This window comes from Onthophagus taurus, chromosome 2 (assembly GCF_036711975.1).
Source record: "Onthophagus taurus isolate NC chromosome 2, IU_Otau_3.0, whole genome shotgun sequence".
Lineage (NCBI taxonomy): Eukaryota > Metazoa > Arthropoda > Insecta > Coleoptera > Scarabaeidae > Onthophagus > Onthophagus taurus.
This window is the reverse complement of record NC_091967.1, coordinates 20,140,655-20,165,228: the sequence shown is the minus strand read 5'-3', so window position 1 is coordinate 20,165,228 and position 24,574 is coordinate 20,140,655. Positions and strand designations below refer to the sequence as shown.

The window sequence follows — 24,574 nt, the reverse complement described above, 5'->3', positions numbered from 1 at the left end:
TGCATGATGTAACAATATTTTATACTTACCATAATGTGGATGTTTACACTAAAGTTAAAAGTTGCTATTTCTACTATTAATTCAAATGGTTTTTTGTTAGATGTGTAATGAAATGCGGAAATACGGTTTTTGTTTATTTAAATCCACTAATATATACAAATGTTATTAGTATAAATCGGCTGGCCTGGTAATAATAAAAATAAATGTATAAAAAAGTCGCAAGAAAAAATAATACTGATTAAAATTTTTACGTAAATTTGTCATCGCGAATCTCGTAAAATTAAGATCTAGCGGTCACTATGAAATTCACGGCGGATTAACATGCAAATGCGCGGTCGGTTTCCGCTCAAGCCGAGCCTGCAAATTCAATAAGTTAAAACCTCCGTCAGGCGAACCCCGTTGCCCTAAATAAAGCCACCTTATCTCGCATAATAAAGCTACGAACCACCACAAAGTTCTCGGTGATAAATTACCAAGGGACTCCGAAAAAACTTACATAAAGTCCACGGATTTTATTTTTTCTTATCCTTTGGCCTTCGTGAGTACTAAGTTTTTTTAACGTTTTTGTTTTCAAATTGACTCAATTCATCAAACAAAAAAAACTCAAACGAAAAATAGCGTGCTGATTAAATCTCAAGTTTATTATTTTGCGAACCTTGATGAAAGTCCGAATGTTTCATTATTACCGAGATATATATTTTTTTAGAAATTTTAGTAATAATATAATACTGCCCATTTTTTCACTACTTTGTTATTGATAAATATTATTAAAATTGTTATCACCCAATATAACTAGAAATTAAAGAAAAAGTTTGGTTAAAAGCTCTTATTACATAAAATTCACCCGAAATGGTGATTTTGAAACTGAAATTTATTATCATTATTCGCACCAAATTGACTCTGTTGAACGAAATTAAAAGGTGTGTAAGGTACCGGTTTTCTGGCAGACACTTGATACTCATCTAATCGATCAGAAACTTGATAAATCGGCTGTTGTAATAAAATTGGTTGGGGTTGTTGATGAAAAAAATGATTTTGGTGAAAAACTTGTTGGGGGATATTTTCAATTCGTTGCGAAATAATTTGTTGTTGTGGGATTTGTTGAACAATTTGTTGTTCCCTTTGTGTACCGTCTTTCTGTTGAAGAATTCTCCTTTGAACCAGCGAGTGTTGATGGTTGTTAGTGAAGTGAACGTGTTGCTGTGGTCTATATGTAGTTGCTTCTAAATGTCCTCCTGCAAAGTGATGAGATGATCTTGCAGGAGATTGTGTATAAGATATACTTGGGGGTATGCTTGGGGGTTTCTGTAACAATACAGGTAATCACTAAGCAGCAGGAGAACATTTAGAATAAGCAACCTTAGCGAATTCTGTTTTTTTTTCAATAGAAAGCGAAAAGATTTGTGCAAAAGTGATGTTTATAATTTGTATTAAAATAAAGAGAACTTGATTGAAAAGCTTTGTGAAAAAATAATCAAGCATTAAGCATTGATAAAAATATGCACTAAAAATTTTATGATTAATGATTTTTTTATTTTTATTTATTTAAAATAATTTGTGCATTTAATATTTAACATTTAACTGTAATTAATCAAATTTGTGTGTTGTATCATATAGTATAATTATTTAATTACATGGTTTGTTTAAAGTGGAGATTTATCCTCTTGTGTTCTTGTGTTTGTTGGAACCCCGTGGAGTTTTGCTCTATAACAAAACAAAGAACACACTACACATTTTTTTTCTCGTATTTTCTTTCTCCGCCGACGTAGGTTTTGTTGAATTCGGTTGAGGTTCAGCTTTCAAAACAGTGGGAGTTACAGACAAACCTTTCCTATTTGAATTGCTTATTAGACTTGATATTTTTTTCTACTTCTTGCTTATGAATTATTTATAATGAATGCATAAACACTTTCTTCCGGAGAAAAATTTTCGCAAATACAGTAAAACCTCGATATTACGGATTAATACAGGGAAGGAAGTGTACGATATTGCCAAAAGTCCTTTATATGAAAAATTTTTCATTTGCACTTTAAACTGTTTGAATGAATAATTTTAATACACATAATGTCGAATATCTATCCACACCGTTGCGTTCTTTATTAGTAAATTCTACTTTTAGTTCAACTAACTAGCATTAGAACTAACACTAGACCTCGAACTAGGAACATTCGGGTTTAGCCGTCTTATGTTTCTAGTCCTTTTTTTTTCATTTATTAAAACCAGCTCAACATACATTAAAACATGTTACATCATGGTTGAATTCATATTTACATTAACATAACGGCTAAATTCACTAAGGAACAAAGTAACTTTCCGAGGGAATCTAATTTAAGCTTAATTTACAATAAGTCTTGAGGCATTTTCCTTTTAAGTCGCTGATGCAAATTTTTGAAACCCAAATTAAAGTTACACCGTTAAAGTTACAATAAAATTTTTTAGTTACACCTCTTATAAAACTTTCAATAGTCATTATGTTTAGTTCAGCGTGAAGTTGTTCATTGCGAATAAACCACGGCGCATCTACTGCCGTTCGTAGAATTTTGTTTTGTAGAACTTGTAATTTTCGGATATTTATTGCGGAAGCATAGGTGATCAAAGATCACGTTTTCAGATGACTTTTTCTATTTATTAGAGGAAATAGTTGTTTCAATCGGGCATATCCCAAATTCAATCTGTTGTTTAGGTGAATACCCCAATTTAATCGTTGATCAAGATGCAGGCCTAAGTATTTGACAGCTTTATCTTTAGCATTCCAATGAAGTTCTGTGTTATTGATTAGAATGCGTGTTGGGTTTCGGTAACGTCATAACGTAAAGATCTTTGTCTGATTCACATTTGTCTTCATTCAGGTGTAAGAACCATTTAATAAGCTACTTCTGCACGTCGTTAATAGCATCTTGTAGCTGTTGTATAGCTTCTTCCAAATCACTACATCTTGTATTTGAATAGGTCTCATTTATTTTCACACAAAAAGTTTGTTCTTGAAGATATAATATAAGTATTGCGCTAATATAGTCATCTAGACCTAGATGCAATAGTTTGCATTTTAATCCCTCTGTCCAAACTATATCAAAGGCTTTAACTACATCTAAAAAGGCAATAGTGGTGTATTGCTTATTTTCAAAACCTTTCTCAATGAATTCTGTAACACGCACCAACTGGTGGATCGCTAAATGACCCGTTAGAAAACCAAACTGTATGTTTGGGATAACATTTTTTTCCAGCAGCTGATCTTGAAGTCTTTGTATTATAACTTTTTCAAACAATTTTGAGAGAGTTGGTAAGAGGCTTATAGGACCGTAATTAGACATAAGACTGCTCTGTTTTCCTGGCTTGGGAAACATTATTATCTCAGCTTTTTTCCAAATCACCGGAACCAATTTAACCAATTTTTAAGCATGAATTAAAGATATCAGTTAAGTGGCTAGTAATATTCGAAGGGAGGTGTTTTAGAATTAGATTTGGTATAAGGTCATGCCCTGTAGATTGTTAATTAAATATCTGATTTCTTCATTTGTTACTTCTTTATCTACTGTTTCTATCCGCGGAAGATGAGTTTCATTATATGTTCGAATAGTTCCAGAAGAAGACGTACATTTAATATCTTTAATCATTTAATATCTCAGCTCCTGAAATGTAATTCAATGAATTTTTTAAACGAAGGATATGAGATAGGTGAACTTGGACTTGCTATAAACTAGTCCCTATTCATGTAGACAAGTTTTTAATGGCTATCAACTAATTTTTAGTCATTTTGAGCGACATGGATTGTTTAAAAACTAGTTGTTAATCATTTAGACAAGTATAAAATTATGCTCAACCAGTTATCAACGATTTTGAACAACATGAGATGGTTATGAACTTATTTCTAATCTAAGTACGAAGGCTTCAACTGACTCACTTCGAACCAGTTTCTGAAGAAGGTTGCAACATGGCATCCGAAACGTCAAACCTTTTCTTAAAAGACGCACGGCAAAACCCGAAAGTTTCTAGTGTTAGTTCTAGTTTTAGTTCTAATTTTAGTTTAATTATTTCTAATCATTTGGAACAATTTTGCTACGTTATAAAGCAATTTTGGTCAATGTTGGTACAGTTTTCAGTCATTCTGAGCAACCTGGGCTTGCTATAAACTAGTCCTTATACATTTAGACAAGTTTATAATGACTATCAACTAGTTTTCAGTCATTTTGAGCAACATGGATTGTTTAAAAACTAGTTGTTAATCATTTAGACAAGTATAAAATTAGGCTCAACCAATTTGCAATGATTTTGAATAACATGAGATGGCTATGAACCTGTTTCGAATCATTTTGAAAAATGTTGCTATCTTATAAAGCAATTTTAGACAATGTTGATGCAGTTTTCAATCGTTCTGAGCAACCTAGAACTTAGATACTTTCTAGTTCTAGGTCTAGTGTTAGTTCTAGTTTTACACTTACACTGTCACTAGAACTGACATTGGACCTAGAAACATTTGGGTTTAGGCGTACGAATGATTCTAGTTCTTGGTCTATCGCTGTATAATAATTAAGACTAGAACTAACACTAGACCTAGAACTAGAAAGTATCTTTTTAGTTTTGGGTCTAGTGTTAGTTCTAGTTTTACACTACCACTGTTACTAACACTATAACTAGAACTAAAAATATTCAAGGTTAATGTTTTTCGTTCTATCTTTTTTATTTTTTGATATAAATGCATCATGTCATTTAAAATGAGCCCAAACATCATACGTTTAATTCCAATATTACTCGAGATATAAGCAACTTCCGGTATTTTTAATGAGCTATAACGGACACTGATATACTTTTTTTTAGGACTCTATGTAGACTTTTTTGAGTTAAAGATATGATTATGTTTTGTGTTCCTCTTGATTAATAATAATTTATATAGTTTTTATGTAAAATATGGAAATAATATGGATTTCTTACATGTTTTGTTAAAAAAATTCATTGAATTACATTTCGGGAGCTGATATATTATCTGATATCTGATATCTGATATAGTATATGAAATTGTAAACATGCCTGATTTCGTGAAACGAAACTGGTTATGAGACTCGCAATACTTGTTTAGAACACGTGCACTCACTTTGACCGTCCGCATTCGACTCGTTTCTAGTTCTAGGTCTAGTGTTAGTTTTAGTTTTAGTACAATGAAAAATATATAACAATCTTATTGAATAACATCTAAAACTAGAACTCATACTAGTGTTAGAACTAACACTAAACCTAGAGCTAGGAACATTCGGGTTTAGCCGTGCGTCTCTTAAGACGGCTGGACCCGAATGTTTCTAGTTCTAGCTCTAGTGTTAGTTCTACTTTTCGTTCAATGAAAATATACAACAATCTAGCACTGAATAACATATATAGTTGTGTATATACAACTCGAAAGATATTAATAGTATGTATGACTTAAAAATATTTTGTCTGTTATATCAAAGTTTTACTGTACTCAATTTTTTACATAGTTTTGTTGGTGTGAAAGTATTTCTATATGCGAAATCGATCAACCCGCTCTTTGTTTGTGGAAAGGATAAATCGTTCTCCAATTTAACGCGGGTGGTTCTCCCCTTTTACCCCTGATAATCAAGTCGAATATTGCCCCGTTGCGGCGATTTTTCACGATTTCTGACGTCTGTAAAGTCACCGGAAACAGATTGCCCATAAAAAAGATTAAGAACCAGCGATTTTTCACAAAATCCTGGTGAGTAAAACGCGAGGCTTCCTTGTTTCTTTAAACACGGGCGAACTTTTATGCCGTTGAGTTATAACTTCCAAACTCTCACTTCCTTTTATTTTTTAGTTATATTTTTTCTTAACGTTACGAATAGTCAAAATGATTGCGATGATGGTATTTACAAGATGAATTACATGAAATGATGATGATGATGAAAATGATGCCTCCTGCATTATATACATAGAAAAAAACCGCATCTGCCACCATGTAATTAAGTTTAAAATTAAAGCTAAACGAATATTTAGATTAATTAAATTAAAAAATGAAACTTACCTGAGGGCTTACTCCAAGCATTTTAAGTGATGGTGGAATGTTTAAGTTTTGTGGAATTTGAATGTGGCCGAAATCCACTGTGAATGCTTCACACCAAATGCCAAAATGACCGATATCAAAGATTGTTAGATCACCTGGTAATGTTAAAACGACCGTTTTTCTATCGTATCTTCTCAATGGGACTTCTTTTCCATTTTCATCTGGGATTCTAATACCTTGTGGTGATGGTTTTGGACCTGGACCAGTCCAGAATTTAGCATCTATAAAGAATGCGTTAATTATATTCTTAAAACATATTTATAATTCTTTGTAACCCGTTATATTAAAGTAAAGCATGGACTTATAGTATTAAAAGTTATTGGTTTTATCTCGGGATTTTCAGTTAATATTTACATATAATAATCGTTATCCATAAAAGGATTTCGGCTCACCACAAAATTCGTGTTATAAAATACCGGATTTATTCTTTACATTCTGACATTTACGCGATCGGAAATAGTTTCGGCTGTTCCGGTCAGTACGTCCATCGATTCTATAAACGGAAAGGGAGCGGCACCGTCGAGATGGAAAATCCAGCTCGTTTTCCCGATTTTTCCAACCCCTCCGCGAATTTGTATTCTCGACGTTTATCTGTCTCGTTCGTTGGCGGTTCTGTCCTGCGTTCATAAACAATGACGGGGTTTTGTTTCGGTGACGAGTCGAGCACAAAGGAAGTAAAAGGGATTGATAATGTCTCTCTTTCATTCGTTCTCTCTGTTTATCTGTACGTTTCATCCAGCGTTGTTTTCGCGTTTCTTGTTTACCCGAGATTGATGAGAAGTATTGTGAATCGGCTTGTGAGGGGGACGAGTTATTGTTATTGGCGACGGATTTTTAAATTACCACTGGAATATACAACGATACAAACCGAGATGAATTTTTTATTTACTTTATTATTTTTAGTCCTTATAATTTGTTTTTAGAAGAGTTTGTGAATTGCATTAAATTAAATTCTCTCTTACCTGGTGCTTCTCCATCGTATGAAAGGTTAGGAACCAGTAAAGTTTGAGCATCAACGACCACGATGTTATCGGAGGAGATACCATGAACCCCTTGAAGAGCCGCTAACTTCTGTGGGCGTGGGAAGTCAAAGTTCCTTGGAATTTTAACGTCGCCGAAGTTCACCTAGAAATGAGAAACTGTAGCTTTAATTTATAATTTACAAACAGTGACAACAAAAAAGTGGAAATCCGTCCCTAATTGTGGGAACTGTTTTTGTGGCGACCCCAAAGAAGAAATTACGAAACGCTGTCGTTGTTGCTGCCGCGAAAATAATTGCGGATAATGAGACGGTTGTAGGCAGAAGGTGGTTGTTATCGGTTGGTTAGTCGGTTGGGTTGGCTTGCGGTTTTGCACGCGACGATGCGCGTAAATTGGAAGTTCCTCAGCGATTACCATAATCGTTTGGGAAACGTAAAGTTGCCGTAGAGTGTCAATAATTCAAGCGGATGAGACAGTTTACCAAAAGTTTGTTTGTGGATAACCTACTTTGGAAACAACATTAATATCTTGGTAGAATAAGAAGACAAAGTGTTACAATAGTACCATAAAAGCACTATATACAATAGTTATTCTAACAATTACAATTAAGTATCTAATTACAATAACGATGAATCTGGAAGGGACTTTAGCCATACTTAAAGAAGCGGAGCTATACGTTATACTCCAGAAACTACGGCACAAGATGATGATAAGAGAGACAACATTAATTTCATACATAAAGCCAGCCAACTTAAACTGACACCCAATTCATTTAAGATAAAAGTTCCAAAAAATAGAAGAAGAGAGAAAGTTGTTGACTCTATAATAATTGAAAAAGGCCGGAAAGAAAGGATATCGCGCATACATAAGATACAACAAACTGGTGGTGAATAACGAAACATTAACAGCAGAACATGATGAACTGAGTATGCAGAGTAGAGGAGACACCGGCCAAAAGCAAATGGTCACAAAAAGTAACCAAACCTTACCTGCAAAAAGTAAGTAAGTTTAACGCCAGCGATATCGATAAAAGACATTACAATAATAATAATAATAATAATAATTTATTATGTTAATAACCCAGAGGGCATACATTCGTCACAATCGAAATAGAAATACAACATAAAAACATATATAAGAAAGAATAAATTACTAAATACATTACATTACATTAAACCCTTGATAAAATAATCGGTGTAATAAATCGGTGCCCGGTCAGTAGCGACAAAGGCACAGTCGTAACACATCATAAAAATATCAATCGAAGGACTGTATATCGTTTAAGAAATCATCTATGGAGTAATACGCCTTCACCACTAAAACATTTTTAATTTTGGTTACAAAAGCCTTATAAGGTAAGCTTCTATAACCACAATGCAAGACATTGAAGAACTTCACTCCATAGTAATTATATGCGTTTCTCGACCTCTCCAGTCGCAGTGCCTCCGGTCGAATGTCATTCCTCCCCCTAGTGCCATAATTGTGAACATCACTATTTTTCCTGTGCTGACTATGATGTAAAAAAGTGAGCTTTAAACATTCCAAAATATATAATGAAATAAGTGTTAATATTTTTAATTTGATAAAAGAAGGCCTACAGTCATCAGTATAGTTCAAGTTAGCAACATTTCTAATAGCTCTTCTTTGTATCCCAAATATTCTTTTATTGATCAGAGCATGTCCCCAGGCCAGTAACCCATAACTTAGATGGCTCCGAAAAAGCGCAAAATACGCGGAATGCAATACCCGAGTAGAGAAAAACTCAGACAGACGACCCAATAGAAAAGCAGTGGAGCTTAAGCGTGAGGCTAATTTCTCACCATGAACATTCCAGGTAAGCCCGGAATCCAGATGAACACCCAAAAACCTGACTCCTCTATCCGCTACATAGGATTTAGCTTTAGTGTAAAGGTCATTACTTCTGTTTTATCAGCATTCAGTGTTAGAGGATTACTTGCAAACCAATGCCTTGCCGATTTTAACATTAAATCTTGCAATCCCCTGGCATCAACGTCAGAATCATGTTTTGTCAGCAAACCTGTGTCATCCGCATACAAGATTGAACTTGAGCTTCCACCACTCAGGAAAAAAGGCAAATCATTTACATATATTAAGAATAAAATAGGACCCTAAATTGACCCCTGAGGAACACCACTTGTAATATTCCCAGGGTTAGACATCACCGAGTTAAATTTAACAAATTGACTTCTATTTGTAAAATAAGATGACAAAAGCTTGCAAGCGTCCGGGGCGACATTGTAAGCGTACAATATACGTATTAAAATAGAATGGGACACGCAATCAAAAGCTTTGGTAAGATCCAAAAAACTAGCTTCAGTGTATTGCGACGCCTCAAAACCATCGACCACATACTCGATAAAATTTTGTATAGCCAGTGTCGTAGAGAGTCCTTTTCTAAAGCCAAATTGTTGTTTGTTAAAAATATTATTAGTTTCAAAATAATTGATTAATTGATTTTTCAATAGCATTTCAAAAATTTTCGTCAACACTGGCAGTATACTAATTGGTCTAATGTTCGAAGGATCATCAATATCACCTTTTTTGAATAGCGGCAAAACACTTGCCAACTTAAATTTATCAGGAAAACATCCTGTGTTTAAACACTGATTGAAAAGAGCAGTAAGTCCTGGGATCAGACAGTTTTTGACCGTTTTTATCATGACCGCATTTAAACCAAACGCATCAACCGATTTGCCAGGCTTAAGGGCGTCAAAGGAATCCCGTACCTCCACCTGTGAGAAAGCTTTAAAGGTAAAATATTCCCTATTTGTGTAATTGACATGTTCTAAGAGAAACGACAGCGGATCTTCGTCCCCTTCCAAATTATTAGCCAATCTATCCGATACATTTAAAAAGAAATTATTAAGTTCATTCGCGTCTAAATTACTATCCTTTCCATCAGCATTCCCAGAAGACTTATAGGTATTAATTATTTTCCATATAGCTGCCGGTTGATTTTTATGATTGATGATGTAATTATCAGTAGCATTTCGTTTAGGGTGATTCACTGCTAACCTGTATGCTTTACGACATTTATTTCGTTCAATAAGTACGTACGGATTTTTATTGATTCTGTATAATTCACAAAGAAAAGTAAGTTTTTCTTTATGTTGCCTAAGTTGTGAGTTATACCAAGCTATATTCAGTGAATCACGATTACGAGTATCTTTGACAGTTATAGTAGGGAAAGCGATCATAGCCGCGTTTCTCAAAAAGTCAATTAAAATATTAGTCTTATAATTGGGGTGGAGCTCCATATCTTTACAAAAACTAAGGTCATACCCACAAACATTATCAAAAAAGGTTTCCAAGCCCCTTACTGTTATAGGACTGAACGTTCTATAAATATTACTTTTATTAATTTTGGGAGTCTGAAACTCAATAATTAAAGCCATATGATCTGAGAATAAAGTATCTATTACATTACAAGTGACTGGATCAGTAAAATTTACGAAAAAATTATCTAGACAGTTTTGCAACCTAGTTGGTTCCATGATACAATGATACAATGAACAGCCAAAGGAGCTCTTTTGGTAGAAGGGGCAGATTGGCTACATGAAATGTTAAGGATATTGCTGGGAAGGAAATGGAGTTGGAGATAAATTTGAACTAATCTCCAGTGGAGTAAGGCAGGAAACAAAAGCAATGGCAGGGATGGGACGCTTGGTTAACAAAAAAATAGAATAGCAAATACAGAACTGCATTGCACGCGTGTGAGGTTGGCCATAGATTTTAAACTGAAAAAAATGCGTGATCGGGGTATTTAATCGGTCTAATTTCAACGGCATCGTATTCATGGTCGCCTCTTGTTTCAAATTTGAAATGAAAATTTTCCTAACCGTTTCTTATATTCCGGAAAAATCGATTTTCTTCAAACATAAGCAAATGTCGGCCTGTTCGGTGTTTCTAATCGATCCCATTTCAACGGCATTATATTCCTGGTCGCTTCTTGCATCAGAATCAAAAAGAAAATTTTCCTAACAATTTCTTATATTCCGGAAAAATCGATTTTCTTCAAACAATTGCAAATTTTGGCCTTTTCAGGGTTTCTAATCGATCTAATTTTAAGGAGACGACGAGATTACGCGAAATTCAGATAGGAGATGTGTGGAAGGTAATTACATTTACAATAAATTGTGTGGAAAAATTAGTTTGGTAACATCACGTACACTGTGTTAATTAATTATCGTACCCGACGTCATCATTACAAGTATGCAACCAATATCACAGTATTGGTATTGCAATATGCAATTGGCGTATTTGGTTACCCGACGTCATCATTGCAAGTATACAACCAACATCACACTATTGGTATTGCAATACGCGATTGGCGTATTTGGTTGCATACTTGCAATGATGACGTCGGGTACGATAATTAATTAACACACTGTACAAATATGCACTACCACGCACAGAAGACTTTAATTTTAAGACTGATGTAACGCTATTTCTAAAAAATCTTGCGTAATTATGGTGAGAGAGAATTATGGATGCCACAGAAACTATTCGTGCTGATCCTGAGACTGTTAGCAGAGCTACCACTTCAATTCTAAGAAGAGCTAGACTATGTATACAGCAACTGGGTGGACATTTTGAGCAACTAATTCAATAAAGCTATTTCTTTTTAAATGATCTACTACTACATATTTAAGTGGATATTAGTGGATATTTCAAAAGCAGGTTTTGGAAATACTAATGACGGAAATTCGGCTAGAAGATTTTTCCAAGGCCCTAAATCGACAAGCGAAATTACTGGAGCTGACAAAACCTTAATTTACAGATTAAAGATTATATTGGAAGCAATATCAAGTGGACATGAGATTGATGTCCCTAAATTTAAAACATATGTATACGAAACAGCTCAGTTGTATATTACTTGATGCAGCTGGCATTCGATGACACCAACCATGCACAAAATTTTAGTGCATGGTGCTGAAATTATTCCACGTGCTTTGTTGCCGATTGGGCAACTATTAAAGGAGGCTGCTGGAATCAGAATCAAAAACTTTCGTACATAGCAACGATTCGCAAGAAAATTTTCTCAAGAGACGTGTAATAGAGATACATAGATTACTTGAGCTCTGACCCTCTTATTGCAAGTATACGCCCATTGGCAAGAAAATCAACGAAATCGTTCTCCACAGAAATCATCCATCTTCTTCTTCCATCAAAAGCTGCAATAACTTCTACCAAAGAAAATCAAAAAAGTGTCCATGAAGACGAACAACCAAATGAGGAGAGTGCGTATGACGAATCAGAATAATTCACTAAGATACGAATAAAAACAGAGTTTTGACCAACTTTTGGTACCAAATACCCCTGTGCGATGCGATACTGATACAACAATATTTTAGGACAAAGTAATACTGCCTTAACGCAATTCGAAAGCAAAAAGATAGTGAAAATAGGATGGGGAAGGAATTGTGCTCAAAGTATCTATTCCTCGCTGTGATAATTGAGAGATAACACGTTATGAAGCAAACTTGATCTGATTCGCTAAAATTTTTGATACATTTACGGAGAAAACTCTTTTTATACACAACACGAGTATTCGCAAAAGGTTTTTATAGCTGAATTTTCTGCAAATAAATGTATGAGATTTGAAGGACCAGGGATTTGATAATTAATAAAGTTTTTGAAAGAAAAACAATAAAATTATTGTTTAAATTTAAACAGTTTTAATAAACTCAAAACGAAAGATATAGAAACAATACGGTCAGAAATTTTAAAGGGAAATCAACGATGTCTAGTGTTTATTATTAATTTAGCCGGCACAGAAACTTTTGCTCAACCGAGTATTTTCCTTTAATACACTTAAGTTTTACGAGTTCGGTTTTGTTCTGGAACTTTGCCTAAAGTGTAACGACTTTGAACGTTAAAATAACAAATGTTCTTTACGTTTTTGAAATACATACTTTTCTCTCTCTTAAAGAAAAAAAAAGGAAAATTAACTTGAAACTCTTCTTCGTGAATAATTGGAAGAAAGTAATAGCATCTTTATTGTTAATAATTAGAATGAAAGTATGAGACCGGATTTTCTATTAAACGAAAACAGAATGATGATCTGTGTCAGAACCAATTGGCCCACAATTTTCCACGTCTACGGACGTATAGCAGTGGCGTTCACCGGAAATAATAGCTTCCATTGTTGGTACAGAGCTCAGTCGATCTATTCAAACTGACCGTGGCAAATACCTCGCCAGAGATACACATCTCGGAAGCCCTCCGGCGGGACGAAACGACCGCGAGGAGAAACTGCTGGTCCGACATTCCGCTCGAGCGCAAATTTGTCTTCGTAATGGAAGACGGCAATTAAAAGACCATAGGCTTGCAACAATGGACTAGGGGCGTTTCTGTCAGCTACAATCGTCGGATTCTGCCGCTCCGAGAATTAATCGATAACATTCAACGAACCACGTTCTTACTTACCTCAAACTCTTCGCACCAAACCGAAAACCATTTGATATCTCTTAACGTTTTTCCTTCTGGAAGTGTTAAAGTTACTCCTTCTTTTCGGTATCTTCTTAAAACGTCACCACTGTTGTTTTCATCTCGAATACGAAAACCTTGGTTTCCAACTGATTTTGTACTTCCAGCCCAAAAATATGCAGCTATAAAAAAGGAATAAGATAATTTAGAAATGACAAAAGTTAAATTATTGTTTTTGTGAAAAAATAAAATAGAAAATTAGGACGAAAGGAAGTGAAACTATAACAAAACCTAAAATAAATAAATCGTTAACAAAATTAAACGCCTTCAAGTGGTAGTTAATTCGATGAAAATCGATGTTAAACTAGCTTACTTTCACTGTATTCAATTAAGAACTCTCCGGAGTGAATTTAACGACAATTGATGCGGGTTTTAAGAGCTGTAAAGAAATAAAAAATGTACGGTTATCCACAAAACGTACGATCATTGCAACAGCGGTTTGGCATCGATCCCATGACAATCTGCATTTTTAGTGAAGGACGACCGCTTCGAGAGCAGTGTAGAATTGCTACAACGTCTCTAGTAAAGAATCTATAAAATGTGCTCCTCTGGGTAGTAAAATATTTACGACACACGGTAAGTCATGTTTATTTTTGTTGTATACGTTGATGGCGTCGTATAACAAGGGCTCGGTGTTAACGCAATAATAATAAAGTATAGTCAAGAAGTCTTCGCGACAGTTGCTTTCTTTTTCTGCGACCTCAGAAACTTTGCCTCAACAACCACACTCTTGGGATGTCAGTGGCAAAAGTTCACCAACTATTTTTTTTTATTGTTTTGCCTGCAGAGAGAAAGTTTCGTCCGGTTCATTACGTAAATGATCACGTAATATTTGCAAAATATCATCATGAACCGACAAAAGAAGTTGTGTTCTTTAATAATGAGCTAAAAAGAAATTAACACATTTTTATGGAAATATTTGTAATAAAAATAGAATGATATTTAGTTTGGTGTTCATAACGAGAGTAAATTTCAATTATTGCGCTTGCAGTTTTCTGAAAGTTCTTCGCTCAATATTTAAAGTAAGGAATTTAATTTCCTACCTGGGGATAATTCGTGTCGGATCTTGAAATTAATTTCACGGAAAAGCACTCGCCATGTTGTGTATAAAATTTATTACTGCTTGGTTTTTCGATTCTTCGTGACCTCCATCCCGTTGTCGGTTAGATTTTAACCACAAAATTCTCATTTCCATGAATTCTAATTTTAAATTATAACCTATATGCCATTGGAAACTTTTATGTATATAAATCGTATAATAGCATAATTTTTTTATCGATGTGGAGCACTTTCTAGATGAAAGATCTCTAGATAACCAGTTTGAGTGGTTGATTGGTATTTAAGTCGCGTTCGGTGAAAACCAATTTCGTGACCTTGAGAAGAAAGTTTCTTCTACTTTTACTTTCAAGTTTCCTCAACGGATCTTTTCTTTTAAAACTCTCGAACGAGTTGTCAGTTTTGAAATTTATTCCTTTTAAAGAATATCAAACATTAATCATTTTAAGGATAAAGCGATAATTACGTAAATTTCTTATGTAAATGTGCAATTTTAAAATCTGGGTTAAAGAATACAATAACGCTATAAATCAAGAAATTTTTTCATCATCTAAACGCGTTAATTAATTTAGGTTTATTTACTAATGTATAAGTCTTGTGCATCATTTAGTAAGTTCTACAGAGTGTTTAGTTTGTAACCATCGTGTACTGGAAAGCAAGCGGCAAACATTACCAATTAAACAGAGCACTTGGGAAATTGAAACTGGCGAGACGCCATAAAGTGGGGTTAAGAGCGCCGTGCAGCTTTCATTGTTGGGATGGTACTTTGACCCGGATTTAGATCCCGGTTTTGAGTAGATCTACACCACCTTTATCAAGTGCCATAGTTGTAGTAAAGTCTCCAAGTGCACACACACCAACACTTACCCGGGCCCTGTCCGTCGTACGTGAAGTCTTTGATATGCAAAGTTCTGCCGTCTACAGCGAATACTTCACCGGATACTCCATGCTGAAATTCTCCCAATTTTCCTAAGGATTTTCCCAAATATTGTGCTCCATAAGATGATCGAAGTAAAAGTATTACTGAAACAATCAGAAAAAAATTATATCGTTAATTTAATTTTTATCATTTTCATGTATGGTTTCAAAAATTGCAGAATTCATAGTGATTAGAGAGCAGAGCTCGTAATCAATAATAATAAAAATCTTTTAGAGATTAAAAAATTGAAATTACTGAAGGTCGTGAAGGCCGATGATATAGAAACTTTAAGTTCTGCAATTATTAAAGCTTCACACCAAATGTTGATAGTCTTTATTTTATAATTGTGCAAGGCTAGTAAACACAATCAAAAAGTATACAAGAGAATTACATTGGCTAACCTTTATGACCAACAAGTTCTGCTCACTAAGAACATAGTCGTCTCGTAAAATCAACAAGATCCTCCTAAAACTCAGATGTTACAACAGTTTGGTTTTATTATATTCCTGGTTTTGACTGTAGAGATATGGATAGACTCCTTTACATGTTTTGCGTTGATCACAACGTGGACACAATGATTTATAGATTAATACAAATTGATCAATCTTTTTGCTTGGGCATTGCAAATTATATGGCACTTGCTAGTTAAGGTTTCCACAATTGACAGCTACGTTGGTATTACGTATTATACATTTTGAAAGCTTTCTTAACATCTAGACCGCTAATTGTATCTCTATACCCGATCTGATCTTTCTATATCGCTTACTGCAAGGCCTTTACTAACGTTTTCTGACATTAAATTTCTAAATTAGCAAGTGTTTTTGAATGATCAAAGACTTTCGTAATTGTATTCAATCCAGATGTGTCTCACATATAATATAATCTGAAATCGCTAATGCCAAACGACTACAGCTTGTATTAATGCTTATGGTGCTTTCTGTAGCTACTCTAAAAAAAAGAGTTTCTAAAAAAAATGTTGAGTCCTTTATATCAGGGTTTTTCCAATGTTAACATAACAATTTTGTGTATTAGAATGAATGTTTTTCATGTTCTGTCAAGGTCAACAGGCCATAAATGTTCTTTAAAAGCGCTTGCTCCAATTTTCTGTTGCAATAATTATGCCGCCAGCTAAATTCGAATTGAAGTATTCATTATTGAATATTGTGCCACTGAGATAATTTCAGTGCTTCAGTTCAAAATGAACCAAATCAATCGATTCCATGCCGTTCACAGGAATTGGGAAACCATCTTGTGGCGAATTAATCCTCTTAAAGCCTCTTAATCTTTTGAAGTGCCGAAACTTCTTAAGTTGTGTTCTGCAAAAATTTCATCAAAAAATCATCTTCAGTGATAAAGCTCATTTTTGGTTTCATGGCTTTGTCACTAAATAAAATATGTATTATTGGTCAGCAACAAATTCACATGTGTTTCAAGAAATTCCATTACAACTACAAAAAGTATGGTGTGGATTTCGTGCTAGAGGTGTGATTAGATCATATTTTTTCGTCGATGAAAATGGCCGACATATTACGGCCAATGGAGTTCATTATTATGTTGGAAGACTATTTTTGGGTAGAATTGGATGGTTTTGACAAAAAGATAACATCAACTCAAATGTCGTCCAAAAGCCAGGAACTAAATGAATGACTAGAGCTATCACTGGTCTAGGATACAAGTTTGTGCATTGAACTTGCTCAAAAGAATACGAGACAATAATTTATCTCAACAATGCCATTCGCCAATTTTAACAAAACTAAAGGGACTGACTATTCCATCGAATATCGAATACAAAAAAGTTGTCATAATGTACCGAGCATACGTAATTCACTGCAGGCGTGAGGTACAAAACATCCAAGTGGTAGACATATACTATAGGATCTATTCCGCATTTGCACTCGATACAACGAATATCTACTCTAGTATGGAACAGAGCGTCCATTCAAGTCTTTATTATTGCATTGTGCAAATGATAAGAGATTACTATGATGAATCTAGGAATTTACCATAAAATTAGTTTAACAACAAATTGCAGAAGTTCTATTTATATGCGTAACATGCTTTTGATGTGTGTCTCTGCAATTGTAAAGACTTTTCCACAAATATGTGTATAAAAATTGTCATGGTAGCTCGAGAAGCAAAACAAAACGTTACCAAAACTTCTGGTAACGGTAACTGATTTCATGTAGCATATTATCTCGAATATACTTAGACTTAGAAAAATTATGAAGGCTAGATTAAGAGGTAATTGTAATAGTTTCCGAAGTTTTCTTCCACTTAATTTTGCAGGTTGAGAGTATACAGACATAATAAAAAGAAATAATCGCCATGTAATACAACCCAGAAATGTCAGTGTTTTCCTTGCCCTTCACAGACTGCCAATGTTGTGTTAAGAGTGTAACAAAACTCTATTCGGCAGATTCCGTAACACGAACTGTAACATGTGACGACTATTTTATGGAAAATGCATTCAACATAGTCGGCTAAACCCAACAAGTAGAGGTGTGCAATGCTAGCTGCATTGCCAACAATGGCAGGCAAATCGTTCCACGCATTCAGCAGCTTTAGCGCTGCCCTCTCGTGCTAGCTCATCTGCCGCTTCATTGCCAGGAACCCCATAGTGACCCGAGACTCAGATCAGAGAAACTCTGTTATCACAACTCAGTGTGCTTAATGTTCTCTTACAATCATTAACCAGAGCTGACACCATTTTCACGGCCCCTTCCTCAAGAAGGATTTGAACACCCATGTCAATAGCAAATACTTCCGCCTGGAATACAGTACAGTACGTACCCAGGCTGTAAGCTTGCTAATTTTTGTAAGCTGCTCCGAGCTCTTCAGGCGTTTTTGATCCATCTGTGAACAAGCAAATATCTGCCTGAATCAGAGAATTTTCATTTTTGATCCAGGACTGCCGCTCAGGCAGTACAATCTGGTATCCAGCATTAATCACTGATAGTGATCCCGCCAAATCTGACGGCATGGATAGCACAGTATCAGTGCTTATAATGTCTTCCGTAGCCCATTGGTAGGACATGTCGGAACAGTTTTGAGCATATTGTTTAAATCTGTAACTGGTTGTTCTATAGACTTTCTGTATATGCAAGTGCGGAGATAGGCCAAGCAGAACCTCCATTGCTAGAGTTGGCGTTGTGCCTATGGCACCAGATTGACAATCCAGCTACTCGTTGAATTCGTGAAAGTTTACTGATAACTGAGATCTGTCGGATTTTCCTATACCAGGCTGCTGCTCCGTTTGTGATCATAGGTCTAACCACAGTCACATAGAGCCAGTACAGTCTTTCAGGGGTAAGATCCCAATTTTTTCCACAAATACTGTGACTAGTCCACAAGGATAGTCTAGCTTTGTGCAAAACTCCCTGCAAATGACCATTCCATGACAAGGTTTTGTGTAGGATTACTCCTAGATATTTGACTTCCTTTGAGAAAGGAATTTCTTCACCTTGGATGGTTGGACGGATTAGTCCATCCAACTTTCGTTTCCTGGTGAAGGGGACAACAATTGTCTTTTAAAGTTTTTTGTTTTTTAAACTCAGATGTTACAACAGTTTGGTTTTATTATATTCCTGGTTTTGACTGTAGAGATATGGATAGACTCCTTTACATGTTTTGCGTTGATCACAACGTGGACACAATGATTTATAGATTAATACAAATTGATCAATCTTTTTGCTTGGGCATTGCAAATTATATGGCACTTGCTAGTTAAGGTTTCCACAATTGACAGCTACGTTGGTATTACGTATTATACATTTTGAAAGCTTTCTTAACATCTAGACCGCTAATTGTATCTCTATACCCGATCTGATCTTTCTATATCGCTTACTGCAAGGCCTTTACTAACGTTTTCTGACATTAAATTTCTAAATTAGCAAGTGTTTTTGAATGATCAAAGACTTTCGTAATTGTATTCAATCCAGATGTGTCTCACATATAATATAATCTGAAATCGCTAATGCCAAACGACTACAGCTTGTATTAATGCTTATGGTGCTTTCTGTAGCTACTCTAAAAAAAAGAGTTTCTAAAAAAAATGTTGAGTCCTTTATATCAGGGTTTTTCCAATGTTAACATAACAATTTTGTGTATTAGAATGAATGTTTTTCATGTTCTGTCAAGGTCAACAGGCCATAAATGTTCTTTAAAAGCGCTTGCTCCAATTTTCTGTTGCAATAATTATGCCGCCAGCTAAATTCGAATTGAAGTATTCATTATTGAATATTGTGCCACTGAGATAATTTCAGTGCTTCAGTTCAAAATGAACCAAATCAATCGATTCCATGCCGTTCACAGGAATTGGGAAACCATCTTGTGGCGAATTAATCCTCTTAAAGCCTCTTAATCTTTTGAAGTGCCGAAACTTCTTAAGTTGTGTTCTGCAAAAATTTCATCAAAAAATCATCTTCAGTGATAAAGCTCATTTTTGGTTTCATGGCTTTGTCACTAAATAAAATATGTATTATTGGTCAGCAACAAATTCACATGTGTTTCAAGAAATTCCATTACAACTACAAAAAGTATGGTGTGGATTTCGTGCTAGAGGTGTGATTAGATCATATTTTTTCGTCGATGAAAATGGCCGACATATTACGGCCAATGGAGTTCATTATTATGTTGGAAGACTATTTTTGGGTAGAATTGGATGGTTTTGACAAAAAGATAACATCAACTCAAATGTCGTCCAAAAGCCAGGAACTAAATGAATGACTAGAGCTATCACTGGTCTAGGATACAAGTTTGTGCATTGAACTTGCTCAAAAGAATACGAGACAATAATTTATCTCAACAATGCCATTCGCCAATTTTAACAAAACTAAAGGGACTGACTATTCCATCGAATATCGAATACAAAAAAGTTGTCATAATGTACCGAGCATACGTAATTCACTGCAGGCGTGAGGTACAAAACATCCAAGTGGTAGACATATACTATAGGATCTATTCCACCCATGTCAATAGCAAATACTTCCGCCTGGAATACAGTACAGTACGTACCCAGGCTGTAAGCTTGCTAATTTTTGTAAGCTGCTCCGAGCTCTTCAGGCGTTTTTGATCCATCTGTGAACAAGCAAATATCTGCCTGAATCAGAGAATTTTCATTTTTGATCCAGGACTGCCGCTCAGGCAGTACAATCTGGTATCCAGCATTAATCACTGATAGTGATCCCGCCAAATCTGACGGCATGGATAGCACAGTATCAGTGCTTATAATGTCTTCCGTAGCCCATTGGTAGGACATGTCGGAACAGTTTCGAGCATATTGCTTAAATCTGTAAATGGTTGTTCTATAGACTTTCTCTATATGCAAGTGCGGAGATAGGCCAAGCAGAACCTCCATTGCTAGAGTTGGCGTTGTGCCTATGGCATCAGATTGACAATCCAGCTACTCGTTGAATTCGTGAAAGTTTACTGATAACTGAGATCTGTCGGACTTTCCAATATCAGGCTGCTGCTCCGTATGTGATTATAAGTCTTACCACAGTCACATAGAGCCAGTACAGTCTTTCAGGGGTAAGATCCCAATTTTTTCCACAAATACTGTGACAAGACCACAAGGATAGTCTAGATTTGTGCAAAACTCCCTGCAAATGACCATTCCATGACAAGGTTTTGTCTAGGATTACTCCTAGATATTTGACTTCCTTTGAGAAAGGAATTTCTTCACCTTGGATGGTTGGGCGGATTAGTCCATCCAACTTTCGTTTCCTGGTGAAGGGCACAACAATTGTCTTTTGCGGGTTTACCGAGAGGTTCACCTAAGGTCACCTGGAGGAGTTTAGATATCCTCGACAAAGAGGTTCCTTTGACCATAACGACAATGTCATCAGCATAAGAAGCATAACAACAGTGACCTTCTTTGCTGTAGCAAAGCAGGAAAGATATTGTCTTCTCCGGGCGATTCGAACGGCTTAAACGTTTGAATCGCCTGGTCGACGGATGTGCAAGTGACGACTTTTCTAGCCACACTCCAATTTTTTTTTGATGTTGGTTGATTAATCTTCAACTACTTATTTTGGTGAAATTCACAATCTACAACGAATTGAATGAAAAGGAAAACCGATAATCGATACGATATATTCGAATACCTCACTATCTGCCAACTATAATATTGTAAAGTCGACCTGCCATAATTAGAAAATCAATCTTTTTCTTCACTCTGATTTCTATTAGTATTGCGATTTGAAATTTTTATCGTATTGTAAAAAGTTATGCCCACGTAATGGAGAATATTGATTGTACAACTTGTTATCGGCCAGTCAGAGTGAATGTCAAGAGAAATTTTGTTAGGGTATCATTTCTATTATGTCCAGCACAAGCATCACTGAAGACATGAACTTCATTTGAACCTTTGCTTGCATCTCCTTCTGTATATGTATAGAAAATGGAGTTTTGATGACCGGTGTCATGAATATTGAAAACATAATACCACTTTTCATGGCATAAAAGGCATAATCACGATAATCATCATGCCATCTCTCTTCTTTACAGATCGTTGTTACCTCTGCCTTTAAACTTTTTGAACCGATTTTTGCATCAAATGAAGTAATTGCGGCACTATTTCCCTTTTTGCTGTTTCATTGAGAGTCGTGAACTTGGCTTTTACACTCAACTCTTCACATGTAGAAGACACATCCATCTTTTCTTCTAAATTTGTAGCTAAAGTTTTTCCTGATATATTTTAAATAAAACTGATAGTTGTGACATTTCTCAAGATTGAAGTGCTTTGATAACCGACAAATTTGATTTGACTGTATACAGCGTAATGCCACGATTTTGATGTCTATCTCGTTGATCCAAAGGTAATATGTTATTTATCCACAAGTTTGGTAAGACGCTGTAAGGACTTATTGTTGGTCAATATTCCAATTATTGTAGACTCAAGAAAGGTATAAAAGGTGATGTTATCTGCTTGAAATTGCCTGAAACTATGCAATTTTGTCTGGAAATAAGTCCATGGAAGTAGGTATCCATTTCATTTTTCGAATGGTCATTATAAAGTTTTGCTATGACATATTTTTTTTCCTCACGAGTGAAACATGTCATATAGTATTTGTTCAATTGTATTTGCCTTACTATTCATGTCCATGCATATTTACTATCCATACTTTTTCTTAGACTTCTCAATATTCATTCTTAATATTTGTAAATTAATAGTACAAGATGTGTTTTTAGCTATTATATTTCAATGAAATATATCTTAAAAACTTTTGCATTTTGATTTAGATGCATTCTTTATTAACCCCGACACAATGATAGATTTTTATGGTATCCGCGGCTTCAGCGAAATCGCGCGGCTGTTTCGCAAACGGTTATAAATCACGGTTTTCAAACAATTCAATTTTGGACTCTATAAATTTTCGCTCTGCGTTTTCGTTGATGATGGATTACATTTCGGTGCATTTTCCTGCCGTTGGCGCCGTCTATTGCATCAAGAATACGCAAAAAATCTCTCAACATTTTTACACATACATTTTGTATAAAATGGTTTATTGTGTTCCTTCTTTTTTCATTAATTTATTAAGTCATTTTGGATCCGACTGCTACTTGCAATGTGACACACAAGAGATTTCATAAAAGAGGATTACGAATGCCACAAGAGCCGTCGCAGCGTAACAGAGAGTTATTAACCGGAATAAAAACCAACCGAATACGTGCCCGTCTGTCATTTCCTTTGTCCCTAGAGAAAGGGCAGGAGGACGAAACGTTTCTGTTCTTTGGAAAACTTCTGGAAGGAATATAAGGATTACGTCTAGTGCAAAGATGATATAAAATAAGGGTTGAGATAAACTTTATTTTGAAACATTAAAAAAATATAAATTGTGTTGAACATCATCAAGTGAAAGTGTGTCTTGTTAGACATCTCGACGACGAAAAACGAAGACGAAGACTTGTTGAACTTTTAAACTAGGTAAATATGTTTAATACCAAGCGATTGTAAAAGTATAGTAATAACATTAGAAAAGGCCAAACGAACGAAGCGAAACGATTGTTGTGGATTCCCTTGAAACTATTTCTGAATTTTTTCTGATTAGGAAAAAAATATTAAAAAAAAATTAAATAGGTACTAATAACGAGTTTGTAGACGTCTACGCAATTATTAATTTCCATTTTCAACGGTTGTATTTGTAAAGAGGGTGCAGCATCTGCGTTTCGTGTCGTGAATTTTTACGAGGATTAATGAAAGTGTATTCTCGCCGTTGAATTTTAAAGCTTTATCACGGTTTGTCATTGAATAATTTTTTATTTTATTATAAATATCAAGATAACATATTTATCATAAACATGATTTCTCTTATAACACGCTCTGTTTAGTCCAAATGTTTGTTTTAATTAGAAAGTTTATTCTCATAAATAAAAAAAAATTAATTTATGATAAGGACAAATTTGAGATTGAGATTTTATACTGTTTTTTTCTTTTGTGAAAGTCTTGTTATACGCGTTTTGAAATAACATATTAGATAAAAATAGAAAACAATGGTGTGTTGTTGAGTTTGTTTCTACATACTCTCGGTGACACTTTTTTTTGAATCGTTTCTCGACCCTTGGTTGCTAAACACTACGTCGGCTTCGCGACGCTAATTTGATAATAATGACGCTGGAGATGCTGTAATGTCCTGCTTTGGGGAAAACTACGATTTATTTTTAAGTGGTTTTTGGGGGATTTTCTTTTCTTGGCTTGGATTCAGCTTTTCTTGAATTGAGTTTAATGTACTATTTTTTTCTGTTTTAAAGTAATTCCCAATATTTTTGATTAATGGATTTTTTATTTTTGTTTCAGGATCTTCGGAGGCAGCAACATAAAAAAGGTAATAAATTTCTTAAGATATTTATTTTATGTTATTTTATCGCGGGTTTTATTTGTTTATGTGCAAAGTTTTAATGAGGATTATTATAAAACAATGTTAATTGGTTATGGTAGATGAACTACTTTCTAATACCTTATTATCTCATAGTTATAACACGGTTCATCGTGGATTTCTTTATTTATTTATGTATTACTATTTATTTGTGTCATTTACAAGAAATTTTCTTTTAAATCT

At 34.8% G+C, this 24,574-nt stretch overlaps 2 protein-coding genes across 6 annotated transcripts in view; one reads left to right on the top strand and one right to left on the bottom strand.

Moving 5' to 3' along the window:
• Positions 1-24,574, top strand: part of LOC111415183 (synaptic transmission protein complexin) — a 308,454-nt gene that overhangs the window by 14,747 nt on the left and 269,133 nt on the right. For 4 of the 5 annotated variants that reach the window (XM_071194454.1, XM_071194450.1, XM_071194451.1 and 1 more), the window contains exon 2: positions 24,313-24,340. The gene's annotated coding sequence lies outside the window, so the exon portion shown is untranslated. Of the gene's footprint in view, positions 1-14,011; positions 14,117-24,312; positions 24,341-24,574 lie in introns of those variants that run through there. The other variant, XM_023046735.2, reaches the window with a different exon arrangement.
• Positions 1-24,574, bottom strand: part of LOC111415181 (DM13 and DOMON_DOH domain-containing protein skeletor) — a 34,377-nt gene that overhangs the window by 9,330 nt on the left and 473 nt on the right. Inside the window, exons 2-5 of the mRNA XM_023046732.2 lie at positions 15,464-15,619; positions 13,481-13,662; positions 7,012-7,174; positions 6,011-6,270 (exon numbers count right to left, since the gene is read on the bottom strand). Of these exons, the coding sequence (XP_022902500.2) occupies positions 6,011-6,270; positions 7,012-7,174; positions 13,481-13,662; positions 15,464-15,619 (761 nt within the window). The remainder of the gene's footprint in view (positions 1-6,010; positions 6,271-7,011; positions 7,175-13,480; positions 13,663-15,463; positions 15,620-24,574) is intronic.